At 33.4% G+C, this 22,518-nt stretch overlaps 1 protein-coding gene across 1 annotated transcript in view; it reads right to left on the bottom strand.

The window, feature by feature from the left end:
- LOC117173558 overlaps window positions 1–22,120 on the bottom strand; it is a 77,856-nt gene extending 55,736 nt beyond the window's left edge. Inside the window, exon 1 of the mRNA XM_033362198.1 lies at window positions 21,998–22,120. Coding sequence (XP_033218089.1) covers window positions 21,998–22,120 — 123 coding nt within the window. The remainder of the gene's footprint in view (window positions 1–21,997) is intronic.
- Window positions 22,121–22,518: the final 398 nt, after the last annotated feature.

Raw genomic sequence — 22,518 nt, forward strand, 5'->3', positions numbered from 1 at the left:
TTTTCGTTGGGTGAAGTTTGGCGCAGCACAGGACCGTGCTTTGTGTCGCGAGTGCCCCAATAATGTGACGTTTATCGCACTTTTCAGAATTGATTTATTTATCATTTATTTAATTATAATTCATTGTAAATAAATATCAAAAATGGTGGCTGCCTATGTAGTTTGTGGGCGTTGTCAAGACGTTTATATGGAAATATGTTTTCATACGTAAGTAAAGTTATTGAATATAGTAAAATAAAAAATGTTACAACAAATACAAAACCTTAAAATATGAAGTGTTGTACCTATGCAATACAAATGGTTATTTTTTATGTTATAGAAATATTGTTCTAATTTGTGAGAGTTCTTACATTATTTTTGAACTCACAAAACGATTAATATTGTAGCATTTTCAATCCAATTTCAAGAAGAATTTAAGGTTACTAAGTTTCTAAAATAATATATCTGAAACAGGTTATTTTACATGAATGTTCTTTAAAATTCAATTTATTATAACTACAAATTTCTAATATATTGTTTATCTTTTTTTTTAATTAACCGTACAGAATATTTAGGCAATACCCGGGGCCACCAATTCACTTGACAGAGTCCTGAAATAGATAAAGGCAGGTCTACGTCTTATATATCTTTTCTCTCTCTAGAGCCCATTTCAGTTCTCTCCAAAGCGTTACCGGTTCATTTCTATATGTTGATGGATAAAACACAGAATTGCAACGAGTGTGAAGTTTGCTGCCCGAGCGAAACAAGGGCTGCTTTCACAAGAGTTGCGAACGTTGTATTACATTTCTCGTAATGCATATTATTTTTCATAGCAAATCTATTGAAAATTCGAGTTGCGGTACCTGTAGACCCTATCTACCTACGTGTCTACTCTAGAGCTGAAAAAAAGTTGCAACCCTAGGGATGCAAACCCAGTGTTTCAGCCCGCTCTACACGTACCGAAACTCGAAGACAAAATGTTTCAACCCTAGGGATGCAAACACCGTGTTTCAACCCGCTCTACAGGTATCGAAATTAGAAATTTCAATAGGTGAGCTATGAAAAATTAATTTTATGTAACATGATATTTTTTATGAATGCGCAAGTGAAATTCTGTTCATCTAATTTTGTTTGCCAATGCGAAACGCAATCTGGCTTGGAACTGCCGTCTTAACATTTAAAAACCGAAAGAACAATTTTTCTATCACTAGGAATTATAATTATATTATTTTTTAATTTATCTGCTATATCATCAGAGATTGTACCTTACCGACAGTAAATCAACCCTCCAGACCATGAAGGCAGAAAATCTACACAATATCAATCAAGTTAAGAATCTTCAATAACAGAAAATGCTTAACGTCTTAATAAGACTATATGGGAAATAATATTTTTCAAATTAAAATTATTTTTCGAAAAAAAGATCCTACTCCATCTTCACTCTATTGGGAATCGAACCTTCATGGTTTGGAGGGTTGATCTAGTGTCAGTAAGGTACAATCTCTGATGGTATAGCAGATAAATTAAAAAATAATTAGTTTTACCATTAACGCCTTGCTAAAAATTAGCGTTATTTTCATGATTTAAAAGTTCTTATTCTGATCCCTCTAACGGATTAATTGTAAAAGCACCTGACCGGAAATCAGATGTTTTGTGTTTCGACTCCCAATGGAGTGAAGACGGACTAGGATCTTTTTTTCAAGAAATAATTTTAATTATAATTATATTTTTATAAAAACGTTAGAATATATAATACTTAAGAAATTGAAAAATACATACGAGAACTTGATCAGACGAATAGTCTAAAAAAATCCATAGAAATTGCAGACCACAAAAATAAATAATATTAAAGAGCTGTATAAAGACAATATATGGAAAGTAAATTATCAGAAATGATTTTAGAATTAGTGGAAATATATGAAACCGTAATATAAATTACTCATCTACTTTTGTTTTACGTCATTTCCGTATTTTTTCAACAGTTTTGTGTCGAAATGTATGGAAAATATTGTTAATAAAAAGAACAACAAAAAATAAATTTGTAAATAACAGAGATTTTAAAGGTTGAACATTTTTAGGTCTATTTGGAAAAAAAACCGGCGAAAATAGTGCCAATAGTGCGGCGTCCAAAGCCATTATTTACATCTGCTGGGATTGTTATCGGGGTTGCGAACCTTCTAAATGTGTTGATCAAAATAAAATCTATTTAATACTTTCACTTGAGCATGCAAAACTATTATATTTATGTATTTATAATTAGTTTCTATGAAAGAAGGAAAATTTATTAGTACATTCCTTATACCAGGAAATCACTTACCAATTACTTTTCATTGCCTAAACTTGAAAAAGTGAAGTGGAAAATGTAATATTGTTATTTTATATTTGTATGAATATAAAATATTTACTCAAAAAAGTTCTGAAGTGAAAATCATGAATAAAAGAAAATATTTGTACCTGCCATACAAAACCTCAACTAAACTTTCCACTAAATTGCGTTCTTTCCTTTTAATGGTCGTTTTCTACATTTAAGCCATCGTTTCAACAGCTGAACACTGTGGTCTTCTACTGATTCTTGCCCTAATTTTGCACCTGGAAGATTCCGGCACGTGCGCACTGACGACGTCTACGATAAAAAGGTCTGTTGGCAATTTACTTTCAATCCAAATTCTTCTTGTCTGAACTAAATTACCATCAGTGCGCCTCGAGGGGCCTACTGAGAGTTGCTTACAGCGCTGCAAGTGGCTGTTGGTAAAATATATCGATGGAACTTCGTTGGTGCTATCTACGGGTGGCGGTGTGTAGAGGAGAAATGACTTTTTTCGCCGGACGCGCCGTCTATATTTACGGCGGGCAACTAAGCCCGCACCGCATCGACGTTTATAATATCTTTGACTCAAGGCGCAGTGCATAGTGGTGGCACCCCATGTATCGTATTGAGGACTTGCGTTCAAAATCAGCACCATCTAGTGCTTCTCCTGGACACTAAAAATAAATGAACCTACAGATCCCTGACAGCAATTGCTTCCTCAAATTCTCGTAAGTATTACATTTCGTTCAATTTCGTGTAAATAAACTTTACAAATGATCAGAAATGAATACATAAAACGTTGATTATAAACGAAAAAATGTAACTGCTAGAAGCCTAATTTTTTGTCATTGAAAGGGCAGATACCAATTATTACACTGAAGTGGTAATAGTTTATAATTGTAAAAATATGAATTTCATACTATATTTTATCATTTTTTTCACAACAAGAATAATACTGAAAATACAGTGCACAGAAAGTTTATTTTACTTCATTTCGAATATTTGAAATATATGTGTTTTTCTAAATAAAAAATTATAATGAAAGAATTTTCTTACTGGAAATAAGCAGGACATAAAATTTGAAAGTAATAAGAATCTATTAAATCTATTACCATTTAATCACAAAGGTTTGCAATATACAATGTTTTGATTGTTAAGGTTTCAGCTTCAACAATTAAGAGACACGCGGCACTGAAAATTAAAAGACTTTTGAATTATGTATTGACATTTGTATGAATATATATATTTTTTGGAATCGCAGACATATACAAATGATATAAATTGCAAATATAACATTTGTTTTCTATATTTTATACTAAAATCACATTTCATTCAATGGTATACCTTGTCCTACTAGTAAATTCAAGAATTCTACCAAACGTCTTTCTCGTTCGCTTTATAATTTCTATAATGAAATTTATCACGCGAAGTATCAAACGACATTTTAAGTTTTTGGATAGATCAGTCTTATTTTTTCTTGCAAGCAGTCTCTTAGATTTAGACTTGATAACCTTTCCTGAAAATGATATTATCATTAGACAACTAGAATAAGATGCAAACGATATATTACTGTCAAGTTATTATATGTAACGATATTTTCTGAGTTCTGAGTTGTTCTTTTTAAGGTACTATACGGATGAATTCAGAAAAAGAGCTATTCATGCGAAAAACAATTGAAGACGCTCCAACTTCATGTCGATCAACTGAATGCGTGTGAGAGTGTCTAACCTATCGGACCTCTCTGTTCTTTTATACTTTCAGGACTCTACTTCATAAACGAAATGGATAAAAATTCTGAAATTTTCACAGAATCTCTGTATTGCGTCCTTCTACCGTGTCTCAGTTGTTGAAAAAATCGTCACAATCGTTTAGGCATTATGCTAAAATATGTTACATTTTCAATATCTTAGGATAGGTCTTAAGTGCATAAGATGCAATTTTGGATTTTACTCACCTCAACTTCTAAATGGTCAGCCCTTTTCTAACTCAACCAAACTTTAGATAACATTCTAATAAATCTACAGTTCTAATTTTTTTTTAAATCGAAGAAAAAAATTTTAACCGTATAATACCTCAATAAAAACACTGAAAAAAATTTCCGATCGTTATTATAGGTACTAATTGAGTTTTTGGGTTCTCCAGAAATCGGGAGTTTGCTGGAGAGCTCGAGATCCCGTGAAACACCTCCCACCACTCACCAATGCATCACCGCGTCTCATCTACACTTCGTCTGGGAGCCATGTCTACGACCTATCTCTTTCCGTGCGGGAATGGTGTGGTAAGTTGAGAGGGAAAATTTCGTGAGTCTTCCCTCTCTCCTAAGAGTCGCGTCTATCAGGTCGCCCTGAAAAATCTCACTTTTCAGAGTGAGCCCCCTTCCTTCGGCGCATGTCACATATATCTACTTATTGTTTATTTATGCCCCATCTTCTTGAACGATTGATAACGTACATATGAGATGTACGATGAGATTTGCTTGTCCTGTCAATATGCAAAGTGGGACAAAACACTTTCTACGCATCGTCTCCAATATTCATACGTCTAAAAATGTTAATAAAATTACTAATTTTCTCTATTAAATTAAATATATTCTCTTATATTTCATCTGAATGCACTACATTCATTAAGTTTTATTTAAAATAACAGATGGATTAATTGGTTTTCCATTTAAGGTTGTTTTGGAAAAAATTTTGTGTTTGTCTAACAAATAAATTTTTATAAACGACTTCTTAATTAGTCTTTCAAAATGACTTATATTTATATCCGTATTTACATAACTTGTAATGTATTTGTTACTTCTTCGAAATATGAGAACAAAAACATAACTTCTTATCAAGAAAATAGTACTTTCTTTTTTCTTATTCAATACTTACCAATCAACACATTTTCTTACATTAGCATTACGTAGTATATATAGTATGTATAACAATATAAACAATAAAACTTACAGAAAGTGCTATATAATAGGTTTGACACAACGAACAAATTCAACTTGACACATCGACTATGTTTACTTTTGAGATTTCAAAATAATTGAAAATATTGTGGATGAACATGTGCATTGAATTTTACTGGCTCTTTATGACTGTATAAGCAAACAAAAAAGAAATCGAAATTAGTGTTGTTGAGGAGAGCACCGAGGTGGGGCAAAGATATTATAATACCTTTGGGTGGGGTTAGCGATGGGAGAACAACGGACACTGCACTACATTGCATTCCCGCTCATGGACGCACGCCTATTTATACCACGCTCCTCATTGGTCCAGCTTAAGGGGATGTGACACAGCCAAATACCTATATTATCGACCTCACTTTATCAGCTCACTGAATATTTTTTTGAACCTAAGAACTTTTTCTGTAAATAAAATATTGAGCTGAAACTTTCGAAAATGTAATAGAGTGCAATAAAGTGCGTTTAGATACTGCCTTTTAGTAGGAACTTTACTGAAAATTATTTCATCTTTTTTCTGAACCTCGACATTTTTAGAACGTTCGAACTTTTTTTATACATAAAAGATCGGTCTCAAACTTTGAGAAATGCAAGGGCCGAAAGAAAACTACGTTAATTTACAAAGCTTAATAGTAAAAGATGTAAAAAAAAAATATTTCAATAATCAATTCCAACGGCATCAGCCGGTAACGTTGTACACGAAAATACGAACCCTCTAGAACCTCGTCTAGTGGCCGCCAGGTATCGTATTTTCGTGTACAACGTTACCGGCTGATGCCGTTGGAATTAATTGTAGAAATATATTTTTTTACATCTTTTATTATTAAGCTTTGTACTTTAACGTAGTTTTCTTTCGGTTCTTGCATTTCTCAAAGTTTGAGACCGATATTTTATGTGTAAAACAAGTTCGAACGTTCAAAAAATGTCGAGGTTCAGAAAAAAGATAAAATAATTTTCAGTGAAGATCCTACCGAAATGCAGTACCGAAACGTACTTTATTGTACTCTAATACGTTTCCCAAAGTTTCAGCTCGATATTTTATTTACAAAAAAAGTTCTTAGGTTCAAAAAAACATTCAGTGAACTGATAAAGTGAGGTCGCCAATATAGGCATTTAGCTGTGTCACATGCCCTTAAATGTTTTATAACTCAAAAATGAAATCTTGAACTGATTTTTTTAAAACGAAGTATCGATATATTTTTTAAATTTGTATACAGCCATATAAGTGCGGACACTTAAAGAAAGGGGGCTTACTCTGAAAAGTGAGATTTTACAGGACGAGCGATTGAAGTCGACTTGATAGACCGGACTTTTAGGAGAGAGGGAAGACTCGCGAAATCTTCCCTCTCCACTTACCACTACATTCTCACGGAAGGAGATAGGTCGTAGACGCGGCTCAAGGACAGGGTATAGATGAGACGCGTGGATGGCATAATGAGTGGTGGGAGATGTTTTACGGACTCTCGAGCTCTCGAACCAAATCCCTATTACTCGGGTACCCAAAAACTCAATTATTAGCAATAATAATGCTCGCATAGTTTTTCCGATGGTTTAATTAAAAAGAGCAGCTCAAAAACTATCGAAATGTGTAAAAACCTTGATTTCGATTTTTTTATAGGAAGCCTCCTTTCTTCGACTATATATAATAAAGATTCATAATTTAGTGCACCTTTCAATGGATAACACTATTTTAGATCTTCAGCAATATCTGACTATCGACTTTTCTTCTTGCCTCAGATTTTTTTATTATTGTGAAAAGTAATCATACCAACAAGAAATGGATACAAAAGTTTACAATGGCTTGGAAATAATTTTTTTTAATCACGAAATTTCTTTCCATATATTGACAGTTCTTATATCCGTATTCGTGGTAATATAGAGCATTTTCTTTTTTTCGAATATGAAGAATGCGTCAATTGTTCAATTGTTCATCTACTATAACACTATCACAACCATTGTCTTTGTCACAATGAATTTTGATTTTTTTTTAATCAAAATTAAAGTTGATTTTTTAAAGAAAAAAACCATACGTAAAACAATTTTTATCACTTTCATACTAGTTTTAAAGTGCATAAAAAGAGCTTTCGAAAACAGTAAAACAGAAGCCGAATCGGGTAATCCTAAACGAACTTCAACTAATTTCAAGGTGAAAAAGCACCTGAAAAACTGAAAACGGGAGGCCCCTATGTATTATTGATTAATTAATATAATTTTAAACATTATATAATTAATTAATTACCATATTAACCGTTTTTCCTAATCGGTTTTTGTTCATTCTTTCGTAAATTGTAGCAGGAAATTTATGCATCTAATTAAAATGTAATTGAGCCATTTTTTGCCTAATTGTAGTGGTTGTAAAAGATGATCATTATTGACGAGTGATTTAGTGTGGTCTTTATCGAAAGACAGAAGCAAATGCAAGGAACCCGGTAACAAGCGTTGAGTTCAGAAAAATTAAGAATTTGTAATCCTATGAATACGCAATTTTTTCTCCGTCTAAATATCCCCCAACGGGAACAGAAAAAGTGCAAATCCTATTCCTCTCAATCGACTTAGTAAAATTTAACGAAAGCATTTATTTAACCTATTTTTCATTATTAAATCTTTTTATAACTTATAAATTGGAAAAATATTCAAATTTATATTTATTTATATTTTAATAATTTATTCAAACGACTTTAAAAATGCAACAAAGAAATCTTTGCATATATGTGAATTTAAATAATTTCAACTCTAGAGAGGCAGAGTTGAATTGGTGAGAATTAAAATTTCAGAATTGAAATTCCGCATGAAGGAATTAAAACAACTTATTACACATATTTTGTGAACTTATTAGAAGGAATTAAATAAAATCAAAATATGACCACTTCCGAGGGAAAAAAAATTTCTTTGTGAGGTGCTTTACCGGTACAATTAGAAGGAATTAAATATATTGAAAAGACGTTCTATTTGGGAGAATACACAGTAATACAAAATGATGAATTTTAAATGTAGATGAATGTCATTTTTGCATTAAATTAAGTAAGTCACTTAATTTCAACTAGAAATAGAACTTAAGTTCAGAGTCTCATATCTGATATACGATTAATATGATGATTAACTGACGTGTATATCGAGTTTGGGATGATTTTCATTCGTGTGCTCTGAAATTCAATTTATGCTGGCAGAAAGGCGTGCGCGAAATGTGATCTGGCGATGCGCAAACACTTGGACGGATTTAAGCGATTTTAGAAGAGGAGCCAAACCCAGATAACAATTCGTGCGCGCAAGTCACGCGCACGTCAATGCGCGCCTGACATGCATGCCAAAATTCACCATGTTCGTCCATATTTTGTGACTGCGTAACTGAAGTGCGTGTAAAAGGTGTGGCACAATGCGAGCATGTTTACAATCACCCTGTGACGAAATTTTGGGGTGCGCACATGCGCGCAACATGAGTACCTAGTGGGGGCACGAAAAGTTTAATTTATAAATTAACCAAATTTATTATTTAATGCTTATAAAAGCTATAAATTGCCTTTTTAATAAGGTTGCCGTCCTGTAGGTGTAGCGCAACAGAATCACAAAGCAGATTATCATAGGTGTGAAAGAGATAGAGAATCTATATTCTTTGTAATCATGAGAGTGACAGAGATAAATAGATCTGCTCGTCTCTTTCGCTAGCCCAGTGCCTTTTGCAACATTGCAACGCGTCGGTGTGGGTCGGTTCTAGTCTTGTGAGAATCACGAAGTACTACAAGGAGACCGCACACCATGTATTTCAACTGGCGTCAGCTCGCGATTACCTGTCCTCGGAGTTTTATGCCTTCCCAGATTAAAGCTTCCCTTCAGTGAAAATACAAAATTAGAAATTGTCGTCTGCTATGGAGTATCGAGTGTGTTTATAGGTTAAGTTTGGTTATGTCAAGTGTCAGTTGGTGTCACGAACGCAGTAATAATGCTTGTATAATTTGTACAATTATATGAATAATGCCATTAAACAAGAGGAGAAATATAAAAACAATAGAACGCAAGTATAGATATTGAGGATTTTGCGTCTAATACCTCTCTCTTCCTGTCCCCTACTACCCAAATCACAGCCCTTACAAAAACAACGCGAATTTATTGTATCACTTCTATATAGGTTTTTAGCACTGACACTTTGCACAACAATTTTTCTCCTATAAACACAAACAGTTGCAATAGCATAACGGCATTAATAGGTTATATTTATACCGGTACAAAATTTACATCACATGTTCTCGTAGTTCCTAGAGTTTCCGCACGTAGCGCTATCATATGGGAAGACATGAAAATTTAAGGACAGTCGATCGCGATTGTGGGCTTTTTTCCACCATCCCCGCTATAGGCGTTCTATTTTGTTAATAAATTCCGATACGTTTAATTCAACCTGTTTATTTACCTCCTTCAATATAAATAAATAATTTTAGGAAATTCGGCCCACGCGCACCGAGTGTTTGCTTCATGCACGCACGCGCGTGCCTCGCATGGCGTGCGTCGCATATGCGTCTCCATGGATGGCACATCTGAGTGTTGATCGGAACGCACGTCGCGCGGATTAATCCACACACATGCCTCCACAGTGCGAGCATCCTGCGCACCAATTGTTATCTGGGAGAGAGCAGCTGAGAGTATACAATATGGCGTCGATAGCGCTGGATAGTATCGATCAATACTGAGCTCATGGTAGTTGTTTCGTCAACGTTTCCTATTTTGATATATGTACTTAGATCTATAACGGATTTTGATTATAAATCGAATAAACTTACACATGTGATAAAAAAATATATGAGAAAGGATTGAAGATTCACGTTCTGTACCTGGTAGCTTGAAATGGATATAAGTGCCTTGTTTAGTGTCATTAAGTTCTTTTTTGCTTTTACATATCTCATCGACTTGGAGGATAAATCAACTTGATTTATTAGGCAGAATGAATAATTTATTCAATGCTGACATTAAAAAATGTAATTCCTAAAATTATTCATTTTTTAATTATATATTGTTTTAAGTTCCTATTAACTGTACGATAGCGCATAAATATTATGAATTTCAACAATCAGCTGAGCGCGTTATTTAAAGTCATGTTATCATCATTAGTTGACTTTCAACTGGCGAGTGAACCTTTTGGTTACATCTGAAAGTCAACCGCCTTTTCCTACTGAAATTCAGATTCTTGTATTACTGTGTAGAAACTGTGTATGGCGGTCGCTATGGAAATAGAAGTGAATAAGTTTAGGAGGTATCTTATTCTTATTGCGGAATTTTAGACAGATGGAAAAACCGCGCATTCAAAATAATAGAATTATAATAAAATAGAAATATAATAATATAATATAATAAAAAACTGTAATCTCTAACAATAGGATAGTTGAGTGAGGCATGAAAGGCACTCAATCTAAATCTTAGGCTCGATCCTGGGTTTACGATGTTTTGAGTATCGTCGAAAAAATAACACTCCAGAGCAGCGATTCCCAAACTTCTTTTCGCTCTTTCTGGGGAGCGCTAGAGCCGCCACCCTCAAATTTTATTCATAATACTTAAACCCAAGGGGGGCACTTGACAGCCTGTGAAGCGGACATGTGCTGGCTTGTTGCGCTCGACCTTCGCATTTTAAAAACATTAGAGCCGATTAGGAAAAATTTTAAATTTAGTAAGATATTCATTAGCGAATTTTAATAAGCAGCGTCAGATTTTCTGCATTATGACTAGAACATTAGAAAAAGATAGATAAAAATCGGTTAATAACTTCAAAAGTGATTGCAGTTTTGTTACGCTGCAAAGTGGTCCAGTAATGTATTTTCTTGGACAAATTTAGTGAAAATATTAACCGATTTTTATTAACTTTTTTCCATATTTCCAAAATTATATCACGAAATTGATTCAGCTCATTTAAAATTAATTGTATCACACCTTTATTACTTCAGTTATTGTAACAGGTCTCAAACTTAGAAAAATGAAAGGCATTCATGCTAGGTCAATAAAAGTAGTCCCATGCTCACAGCGGGGACCCTGCCTTGGAGCCTACCGAGCTACCCGGCCCGGGGTGGCATCCCTCTACCGCCGGATAGCCGCCGTACTTAGGGTAGCAGTTTGGGAATCGCTGCTCTACACTGAAAAAAATATGTAACTATATTAGTTCAACAATACCTTGAACTAATACGCTTCGCATAAATTAGAACTCAGTAGGTAAGAAAGTCTAACTGGATCTCTTCATTTAATTTGTAATTTTATTGGTTTAACTATAGAACCGACGCTATAGCAATACCGAATTACATTAATTAAGTAAGTATTGAAATGGTGCAGTTCTTCATGTAGAACTCGCAACGTTCATAAGTTGAATGTCAGCTGTTCTAAAGCATCGAAACAGATACTGTTCCACTTTTTTATCGAGTACCTAACGAAATTTGAATCACAGTGCGTCGATATAGATATACTCGCTATGCTTCGCTCCGTTCGACTCTGCTGGTTCGAATGAAGACGAACAGCGAGTATCCGACGAATCTGTAACTTAGGAGCTTCGCATGAGCATCGCGCTGAGTTGAGGCGCCGGACAATATGTGTTGAAAAAAATTAAAAAATAATTATTCAAATATCAAATCTCGCATGCTCTCAAATGAAAACGTTACAGATTCGTCGGATCCTCGCTGTTGGTCGTCATTCGAACCAGCAGAGTCGAACGGAGCGAAGCATAGCGAGTATATCTATATCAACGCACTGTGATTCAAATTTTGTTACGTACCCGATACAAAAGTGGAACAATATCTGTTTCGATGCTTTAGAACAGCTGATATTCAACTTATGAATGAGTCGCGTTTTACATGAAGAACTGCTCCATTTCAGTACTTACTTAATCGATTTAATTCGATATTGCTATAGCGTCGGTTCTATACTCAAACCGATAAAATTACAAATTAAATGAAGAGATCCAGTTCGACTTTTTCACCTACTGAGTTCTAATTTATGCGAAGCGTATTAATTCAAGGTATTATTGAACTAATATAGTTACATATTTTTTTCGGTGTAGACCACCTGCTTTTTTATAGCCAGGCAGAGGCCCGAGTACTATGTTCATTATGAGTACACTCATGGCGGCGGATTGCTATTTCCCAGGCGCAAAAAATGCATCATTTTTCAATTAATTGGAATAAAACAGTAGCCAGGCCATTTTTCGAAAAAACCTCTCTGGACATTCCTGTGGTTAGGCATTTATATTCTGTGCTTAAAATATGAAATCATACAATTCAGAATTGCAGGAGAAAAGCTTGTCAGAGTAATACGTGGGCTAATTTTCAAGCCTGAGGAAGCGCCTTAATATGCGTACCTCTTGATTTGGTGAATTGATATAGGTCGACCAAGATTATAATTTAGGCAAATTTCAACATCAGGTCAGTTATCGTCGACTCGTTATGGCGCAATGATTATTTTTTATTAATATCATTGAAGGTAAATCATGAAAGTTATACTTCACAGAACCGATTTTTTACAATGATAACAACGCAAAGTGTTGAACATCATAGTTTACGAATTTTCATTGACACTGAAAGCTCATATACGCGCGTTGAATAGAGAAAAATTGATATTTTCAGATTTCAGCGTAAAAGTGAAGATTATTCTATTATTTTGAATGCGCGGTTTTTCCATCTGCTAAAAATGTCATAAGGATAGGATATTTCAGAAACTAATTTTTTTCTATTTCCATAGCGGCTGCCGCATAAATTCCTATTCCCCAAAAGAGAACGTGTTTTCAATATGTTTAATTCCTTGTAATTGTATCGACAGATACACCTCACAGAGGTGTCTTCTAGTCCCCAAAAGTGTTTGTATTCTGAGATTATTTAATTCCTTCTAATAAGTTCACAAAATATGTGTAATAAATTGTTTTAATTCCTTCATGTGGATATAAGCTTTGAAAATTTAATCTTAATCAATTCAAGTCCGCCCCTCAACAGTTAAAATTATTTTAATTCACACATTTAAATAGATTTCTTAAACGCATTTTTTAACACGTTTAATTAAATTATTATAAATTTGAATATTTTTCAAATTTATAAGTTATAAAAAGATTTAGTAATGAAAAATAAGTTAAATAAATTCTTTCGTTAAACTACAAATTCTTAATTTTTCTGAATTCAACGCTTATTACTGGGTTATTAGCAATTATCTTATTTGCAAATGAAGTTCAATAAAATACCACAAAATCATTTTTACTTTAATAACTTTTATTTGTACACGACTTCGCATGGGTACCCTCTCACGATACAGAATAAATTATTGTGCAACGCTAAACATTTTTATTGAAGTTTTAAAAAAATATCTAAATTGTCGGCACGTACAAATTTTCATAGAAAGAAATAGTAAATGATATCAACTCGAGAAGAGTCCAAATGTCAAGCCATTTCGAGCGCCCCTAGCACTTGGATGGGTGACCATCTACGACGTACGAACGGGTTGTGTACTCGAATTTCGAAAAGCCAGCTAAACTCGGGAGGTGATCTTCTGCAGTTTTCCTCTTATTTGACCAAATTTTTAGGCAAATTCGAGTACTTCAAATAAACTCGTATGTTGTCGCATTGTAATGAAATTGTACTAAAATTCAAACAGTGATTTTAGGTCCACATTAGTAAAAGAAAAAATTTCAAACACGCATACAATGTGAAGTTAAGAGACGTCTGTTTCAGCGGGGTTTTAAACATAAAAAATCATATGAAAATATGTAATAATAATAATACTGGTTATATGTTCGATTGAGTGATTAATCACAGTAAAATATATGTAGAAGTATATTGCAAGAGAAAATATACTACAGAAAATCTTGGTAAAGCAAAATATTCAACTCAAGAGATTATGAGATTACTGGGAGAAATTCATAAAAAGAAATAATTACCAAAACTAATGAAAATGAAAGTTTGTACCATTATAAAGTTTTAATTTCTTTTTTAATTATTATAAAATATATTGTACATACACTTTGCTATAAAAATTAATTGGTTTCAAATGTTCAAATGGTTCAAAATCTTAAAAATAATTAAGTTGTGAATTTTTTTGTGAAATTTATTTGATTAATAAATCACTATTGTAAATTACACACTGTCATAGAAAAAAGTGATTGGAAACAAATTCTTTGTTGATTTTGCAAACAAATTTAGCCTATTCTTCAAAAAACGTCAAAAATCTTAATTTGCTCATGAAAGTAGTTTAAATAATAAATATTGAAAATTTGATTATTACGAGGTGGGTTCAAAAAATAAGGTTACTTTATGGTTTTCTCAAAAAATATTCATTTATTCCTCAATATTTATGTTGTCCCCTTCAAAGTAATCCCCCTCAGATATAATACACTAGTGCCAACGCTTTTTCCAATCATCGAAGCACTTCTGATAATCATTTTGTGGTATAGCCTTGAGTTCTTTCAGCGATGCAGTTTTAATCTCCTCAAACGTTGAAAATCGATGTCCTTTCATGGGTCTCTTTGGTTTTGGGGAAAGAAAAAAGGCACTGGGGGCCAAATCCGGTGAATATGGAGGCTGAGGCATAACTGTGGTGCTGTTTTTGATCATAAAATCTTTCACAAGGAACGATGAACGAGCAGGTGCATTATCGTGATGCAAAAGCCACGAATTGTTTTTCCAAAGTTCCGGACGTTTTTTGCGTATTGCCTCTCGCAAACGGCGCATAACTTGAAGGTAATACTCCTTATTGACCGTACGACCTTGTGGTAAGAATTCCTGATGCACTACGCCACGGTAATCAAAGAAGGCAGTGAGCAAAACCTTCACATTCGTCCGAACTTGACGTGCTTTTTTCGATCTTGGAGACTCAGGATGCTTCCACTGAGACGATTGGGCTTTAGTTTCGACGTCATAACCATATACCTACGATTCATCCCCAGTTATAACCCTTTTGATAGCATGGAAAAGATAGCATGGAATGAGCCAACCGATATGCCAACATCTTCAGCCACTTCTCTGATGGTAATTCGGCGATTTTTCAACACTATTTCTTCCACTGCTTGAACATTTTCATCTGTTGTTGACGTGCTGGGACGTCCAGGGCGATGTTCGTCTTCGACATCCTCTCGGCCTTCTTGGAACAGCTTGTACCACTTATACATATTTTTCTTACTCAGAGTAGACTCACCGTATGCAAATGTCAACATTTCAAGAGTTTTAGAGCACTGGATTCCATTTTTCACACACAATTTAATGCAAACTCTTTGCTCCATTTTTTTCGAAAGAAGAAAATCGCCGAGCACACCAAACCCTTCTAACCTTTTACGCCTCTGCCAGAAAAACAACACGAGCTATATAGTCAAAACTGTGAACATATGATCGTGACGAGTAGATCAACACAACAAAACAAAAAATTTAAAACTTGAATGTACGTAGCCCGCGAAAATTGAAAAGTCACCTTACTTTTTGAACGCACCTCGTATAATTGTTCGAAAAGACGTTCTTAGTTAAATTTGTAAAAAAAACTGATCCTATTAGTCGAAAAATAGCCAAATTCAGAATTTTTTATGAAAGTTCTTTAAATAATTTATGATTCTGGTAAATTTAAGAAATAACTTAGGAAAGAGTCATCCAAAGACAATCATAGTTAACTTCGTAAACAAATAGTATTTATTAATTGAATAATATCCCAATTCTTAATATGTTTATGAAAATAGTTTAAATGGTGAATAATTATTATAAATTTACAAAGTAACGTAGAGAATGATCATCGAAAGACATTCTTAGTTCATTCCGTAAACAAATTATGACTTTTCCTTGGAAAATAGCCAAGCCATAATGTGTTGATAAACATTTTTTAAATAATTAATCATTGTAAATTTTCAAAGCATCAAAAAAAATATATCATCGGAAAGATATTCTTAGTTAATTATGTTAAAAAAAATGGAGCCTGCTCGTAGAAAGAAGATACAACTTTTAATTTTTTAATTCAAATCCTTTAAATAATGAATAGTGTTTTGAAAATTTTTAAAGCAATATAGAAAAGAGTCATTGGATAAACATTCTTAGTTGACTCCGTAAATAAATTGACTTGTAGAAAAAAGGACAGACTCATAATTTTTAAATTAAAATAGTTTAAATAATTAATAGTTCTTGTAAGTTTGCAAAGCAATATTGAAAAGGTTCATCGGATAGACATTCTCATTTGACTTTAAAAACAAATTGACTCGTAGGATAAAAGTCAAACTTTAAATTATAATTGTTAAAATAATTCATATTTCTTGTAAATTTGCAAAGCAATATAGGAAAGAGTCATAGGATACTGATTCTTAGTTGACTCCGTAAACAAACTGACTTGTAGAAAAAAGGGAGTATCCTTATTTTTAAATTAAAATAGTTTAAATAATTATTAGTTCTTGTAAATTTGCAAAGCAACACAGTGAAAACTTTGGGGTATATTTTGTTGCAGGTAAAATTATAACGGTGCTCGCTGTACCTCGGTATAGGGATTCAGATATCTCTTGAACTTAGGGTACGACATACCGAGTATGTAATATTACGTCCAAACTCTGCATTCGAATTTCTTCCGTTAATACTCTGCGCTGATTTGTTGAGGTATAGGTACGTTACCTGTCGCTGACTGGTTGAAACCATTAGCCGCGAAATATAGGTCAGGTTTGAAAATAAATGGTTTAATCAATACAGCGATTTATACTTTCTGATAAAAACGATTGATTTATTATATGTCATCGATATTTATATTTTCATGGATTAAATATTCTCTCATTTGATCTCTAGAATAAACGACAATGATCGTGTTTGGCAATTCGTGGTAGACGCGGCAGATTTGAAAAAACTATTCTTTTATTAGTTTTGTTCCTAACACAAACACGAGTAAGTTTATCACTTAATATGGAAGTACATCCGAACACTAGTTTCTAGCTTCTAAACAATCAAAATGCTGACGTCACTTAATACTAGTGTCGAATAACCAATCATAAATGAGATCACTTTGCTCCTTCTACTGATTGCGGCAATTAAAGTGAGTGGCAGTTCAAGGATAATGGTTCCAAAGTCCAACTTTTATCACCATAAAACGTCAATTTCTTTGAGTGACAGTTTCCTGTTTGTAAGTCCAAAGATATTCTTTTTATGGCGTCTGACTGGTGTCATCGCCCATTAATAATTTTAAAAATAGCCCAATATCTCAAGTTCCGAACCTTAAAATGTACTTTGAACAGTGAACTGAGCAATATCTTTGATCAGAGAATTTACTAGTTCTGAAAGTATTTGGTAAAAGGTTCTTAGCGCCTTGGAGTTTTAGTCCATAAAACGGCACATGCCGCTACAGTAGGGTGCCATGATGTAACAAAGTATGGTCCCGCCACAATTAGAATGGGAGACATTAGAAAGAGATAGAAGAGGTAGTGCAGAGCAAAGTATTGTTAGAATATGATCAATTACAAATTCACACTTGAAGTGCAGAGCAAAGTAGTGTTAAAATTGTATCAATTATAAATTCAAACTTGAAGTGGAGAGCAAAGTAGTGTTAAAATTTGATAAATTATCATTTCAAACTTGAATTGCAGGGCAAAGTAGTGTTAAAATTTTATTAATTATAAATTCAGACTTGAAGTGCAGAGCAAAGTAATATTAGAATATGATCGATTTTAAATTCAGACTTAAAGTGCAGAGCAAAGCAGTGTTCAAATTTGATCAATTTTAAATTCAGACTTGTAAGTTTTATAAGATTCAATTTTGCTGTAAATCCTGAAAAAAGTACAAAGTAACGGAAACCAAAGAAACATGGATGAGAACAATAAAAAAATCCTTCGTTGAAAAGAAGTGTTGGCCCTGAAAAGGGCCGATTTTTGTCCTGAAAAGGACAAATTATCTAGAAGCAAATAAATTCTCTAGTACCTCATTGCACAGAAAATCGTCGGTCCTCCAATGTACGTCGAAATCGGTGTTCAAGTGAGTTGCAACAAATTTGAGCCACACAGGTTCATTCGGAGAATCTAGGGGAAAAGCATCATTTAGACACTGTTTTTTCTCATCCAAAGCAACGTGAAGTGTCGTCTAAAAACTGTCAGTCACCTGTCAAGATGATTTTGTCGGGCGTTATTTGGGTGAAATAAATGTTGATAAGCAGGTAAGTTATAATAATAATTACCTAAATTTTCATTTTCACCCATTTACCAGTGACTATTAGTGATTTGGAATAAAAATTGGACTTAACATGACATAGTATCCAAATCTTAGGTTAGTCAAAACTTACATGACATTCAAACCACCAAAGCTGGGATGTAAAAACTAAGCCGTGACCGTCTGCATCTTAATTGATGTCTGTTCGTTCGAAGAAATTTCCTCTAGATTTTCTGTATTCAATAAAGTGAAGTTAGCTGGTGGTTGAAGTGAAAATACCTGATTGTATATAGACGATCATGACTTTTTCTACACATCTCGGCTTTAGTTTAAATATCGATGGCCATGACCAACCTAACTTTTGAAAGTAGCATTAGGAAGTTATCATTTTATTCTAAGTGACTAGTACGCACTGTTAAATGAAAGAAAGTTGAAAATTAGGCAAATATTATTTCAATTAGTTTGCTTATTAACAATTATTTAGTATGATATCGCAAAGCGAATAGTTGCTTTGGCAGGTACGTTCCGAGGAATACATTTGAGACTTGAAAATTCTCTCAAAAGCTCATTGGGAGACCAATGAAATTTGACCTGCAACAAATTTAACACCAGCGTTTTTCTGTGTGAGGATAGAGTATATAATTGCTTCTGAAAGGCTCAGAAAAAGTTCGTCGTTACTGTTGAACACATTTCTACAAACATACTCAACTAAATATTGTTCAGTCCGGCTAACTAACATTTATATTGCTTAAAAAATTAAGGCAGGAAACCACTTGTCATGCGTCAAGCTGCCAGCATCTTACTTTTATTGGTGGTTTTTCCTCCCATAGCATGAGGAAGAAATATAATTTTAACATAAATGAACTGTGAATTAAAGAAAATTTGCATTTTGCTTGTTAAAAATTTTAAGGTTAATAAATAGATAATTTATTTATTGTTTTCATCCATGTTTTTAAATGCTTCAAGTCTGAGTTTAAAATTGATCAAATTTGAACACTGCTTTGCTCTGCACTTTAAGAATGAATTTATAATTGATCAAATTTTAACACTACTTTGCTCTGCACTACCTCTTCTTTCTCTTTCCAATGTCTCTCTTTCTCATTGCATCGCATTCATGTACACTATGGCAGCGATTCCGAAAGTGCTACCTTGGGTAGGGAGGCTACCTGACGGTAGGGGAATGCCACCCTGGGTCGGGTAGCTCGGTAGGCTCCAAGGCAGGGTCCCCGCTTTCATTGTTCTGAGATTGAGACCTGTTACTATAACTGAAGTTATGAAGGTATGACACAATTAAATTTAAATGAGCTGAATCAATTTCGTGATATAATTTTAAAAATATGGAAAAAAGTTCATAAAAATCGGTTAATATTTTTAATAAATTTGTCCAAGAAAATACATTACTGGACCACTTTCTAGCGTAACAAAAGTGCAATAACTTTTGAAGGTATTAGCTGATTTCTTTCTATCTTTTTCTAATGTTCTCGACATAGTCCAGAAAATCTAACGCTACCTATTAAAATTCACTAATAAATATTTAACTAAATTTTCCATTTTTCCTAATCGGCTCTAATTTTCTAATAACGGGAAAATCGAGCGCGACAAGCCAGCACATATCCGCATCACAGGCTGTCAAGTATCCCCCCTTGGGTTTAAGTATTATGAAAAAATTTGAGGACGGCGGCACTAACGCTTCCCAGAAAGAGCGAAAAAAGTTTTGGAATCGCTGCACTATGGCACTGTATCTTGAAGAAGACAGTACTGTCGGGATTCGACTCGAACGGAGCAATAGTGAAAACCTTGAATTTTTCCTCGAGACTAAATGTAAATTGTCAATTCGACACTATAGAAAAGTGTAAATATTACTTCAGTTATACCTTAATTATGCGAACAAATAATACATTAATTTTGGATTTAAAAATATACATAGAAGGAATTTATACAGTGAAGTATTCGAACCTTCAATTCACTATTTTTGTAAAAATTATATTTTTTAAATTATTTTTAGAATTTCGTTACAATTCTAAAATATGACGAGAATTTTGTTTAACTCATTTATATATAATCTCAAAAATTTCTCTTTTAAAAGAAACCAGACGAGGAATTATTTGGCTAAACTTTATTCAATTTGTAAATTTAACGAAATTCTGAATCAAACTGAAATTTATTTACTTTTTAAATTTATTTTAATTTCATTTGAATTTTAAATTTAATTTCAAAAAATAATTTTGAAATTTCATTGAAAATCTAAAGTACGAAAAGGTCTTTTAAAAATTTATTTTGTATCTCGAAAATTTCCCTTTTTAAAAAAGAAACCGTAAACGAAATTAATTAATTTTAACATAATAATAAATACAATAATTTTAGGCCCTCATTAATTTTAATATTTTCGGCGTGCAGAGACAGCCCCGAGTCAGCTATAGATATGGGTACACAATTTTCTTAAGATTTCTTACGTTCGGGTTGGAGGGAAAAAGATCATTCTTACGGAATAAAATAATGAAAACTAAATATGGTCCTGTAAATCTAAAATTTATTGATTATTGACGATGAAGTAAATAGATTTGACTGATGTAATTTTTTTCTTACTTATATTTTTACGTTTTAAACGTACGACTTCTTATGTTGCGATGTATAAATATTTATATTCATTTCGAATGCTTTCATGTACTATATAATTTTAAGTGTATTGTACATAAATTGACTGATAAATGTAGTGTTCAAAGTCAATAACGTCCTATTTAATATCAAAAATTATTACGTAATGTAATAAAAATACACGTTTTCAATGTTCGCGGCAGACGGACGATGTTTTCAAAGCCCTCTTGCGAATATTAACGAAAATATTTAGTGTAAGTACGGAAATACGCGGCAAAGTAGGAAAAGCGGCTTTAGTGAGACGACATGTCGCAGTTATAAGTTGTCGAAGCCACATCTTTTCTCCGATTTTTTACGCCACGTTTAGCTCAGTGAGCCTATTTTGTCACGAGAAAGGTACGATATTTTTTGTGATCAGTTACTGAAGTGCGCGAACCGAAGGTGTGATTGTTCGAACGTAATTGTGTAAAAAAAGAATTAACTTATGTTTCAGCGTGGCGTTTTAGTCTCATTAATAGAATATCATTAATTTGCTTAATGTACTGAGAACCGATGCCAGGTGCTACGTGCTACTTCTACATAGTGCTAATTGTCGGCAGAACGATTATAATACATCAATTTCACCGTCAATCAAGTAAGCAGCCCGAATCTAACTTATCATGGCCGTCTCTTATACTGCATCTCAGCAAGCGACAACAGCGATAAGTATTCTAAAAAGAAAGCAATTATTGAACAAATTTGACTATGTATGTGTATGTTTAGTGAATGTGTGTGATAATTTATTTATGTGTTATCCTCGTTTACTTCACTGAAACTTTAATATCTCTTTTAACGGACTTTAAAAAAGAAACAAATATTGGACCTAGAATAACTGCTTTAATAAAATGTTTGACCTTTAATATATGGATTTCAATTTAAACTAAAGGTCTTTATATTATTTATTAGGGAAATTTTATTATTTTAAACAATTTTAAACAATATATTGTTTTGAATACATCAATTTGTTTCAATTGGCGCCCGAACAGGCACTCGAGGGATAGAAGTCTTATCGTTTTTGTATTGTGTATTTACTTGTGAATGACTTTCATTTGAATATTTTCGTTTATTACGATTCATGACTCCAACTAATACAAGGTCGAAAGGTGGTCCTTTCTTGCCTGGTATTACTCGTGCATCTCGACCGCGCACTTCCATCAAAAGAAGTGAAATATTTAACGTTCGTCGAAATTTAACATTCGAAATGACCGGGAAAAGTGATAATGTGACCGAAATGTCTCTCGAGCAAATGCGAAACGAAATCCTTCGACTTCGTGAACAATCGCAAGGGCAACAAGATGAACTTGCGAGAATTAGACAAGCGCGACCGGAACCTCCCGAGCGACAGGGGGATGTCGGTGCTCGTCTCATTAATGCATTAATTAATAGTTTACAATCTGCTAATATTGATCTTAAACCGCCTAAATTTGAGGCTACTAGCCGAAACCCGAAAGAATTGTGGGTCCGGATGCAATAAAGGCACATAAAATTTTTTCGTGCGAAAACGAAGTCCCCTGGAGGCTTTAGAAAAAATTTTCGAATTTTAATTTTCAAAA

The sequence above is a fragment of the Belonocnema kinseyi genome, chromosome 5 (assembly GCF_010883055.1).
Source record: "Belonocnema kinseyi isolate 2016_QV_RU_SX_M_011 chromosome 5, B_treatae_v1, whole genome shotgun sequence".
Taxonomy (NCBI): Eukaryota; Metazoa; Arthropoda; class Insecta; order Hymenoptera; family Cynipidae; genus Belonocnema; species Belonocnema kinseyi.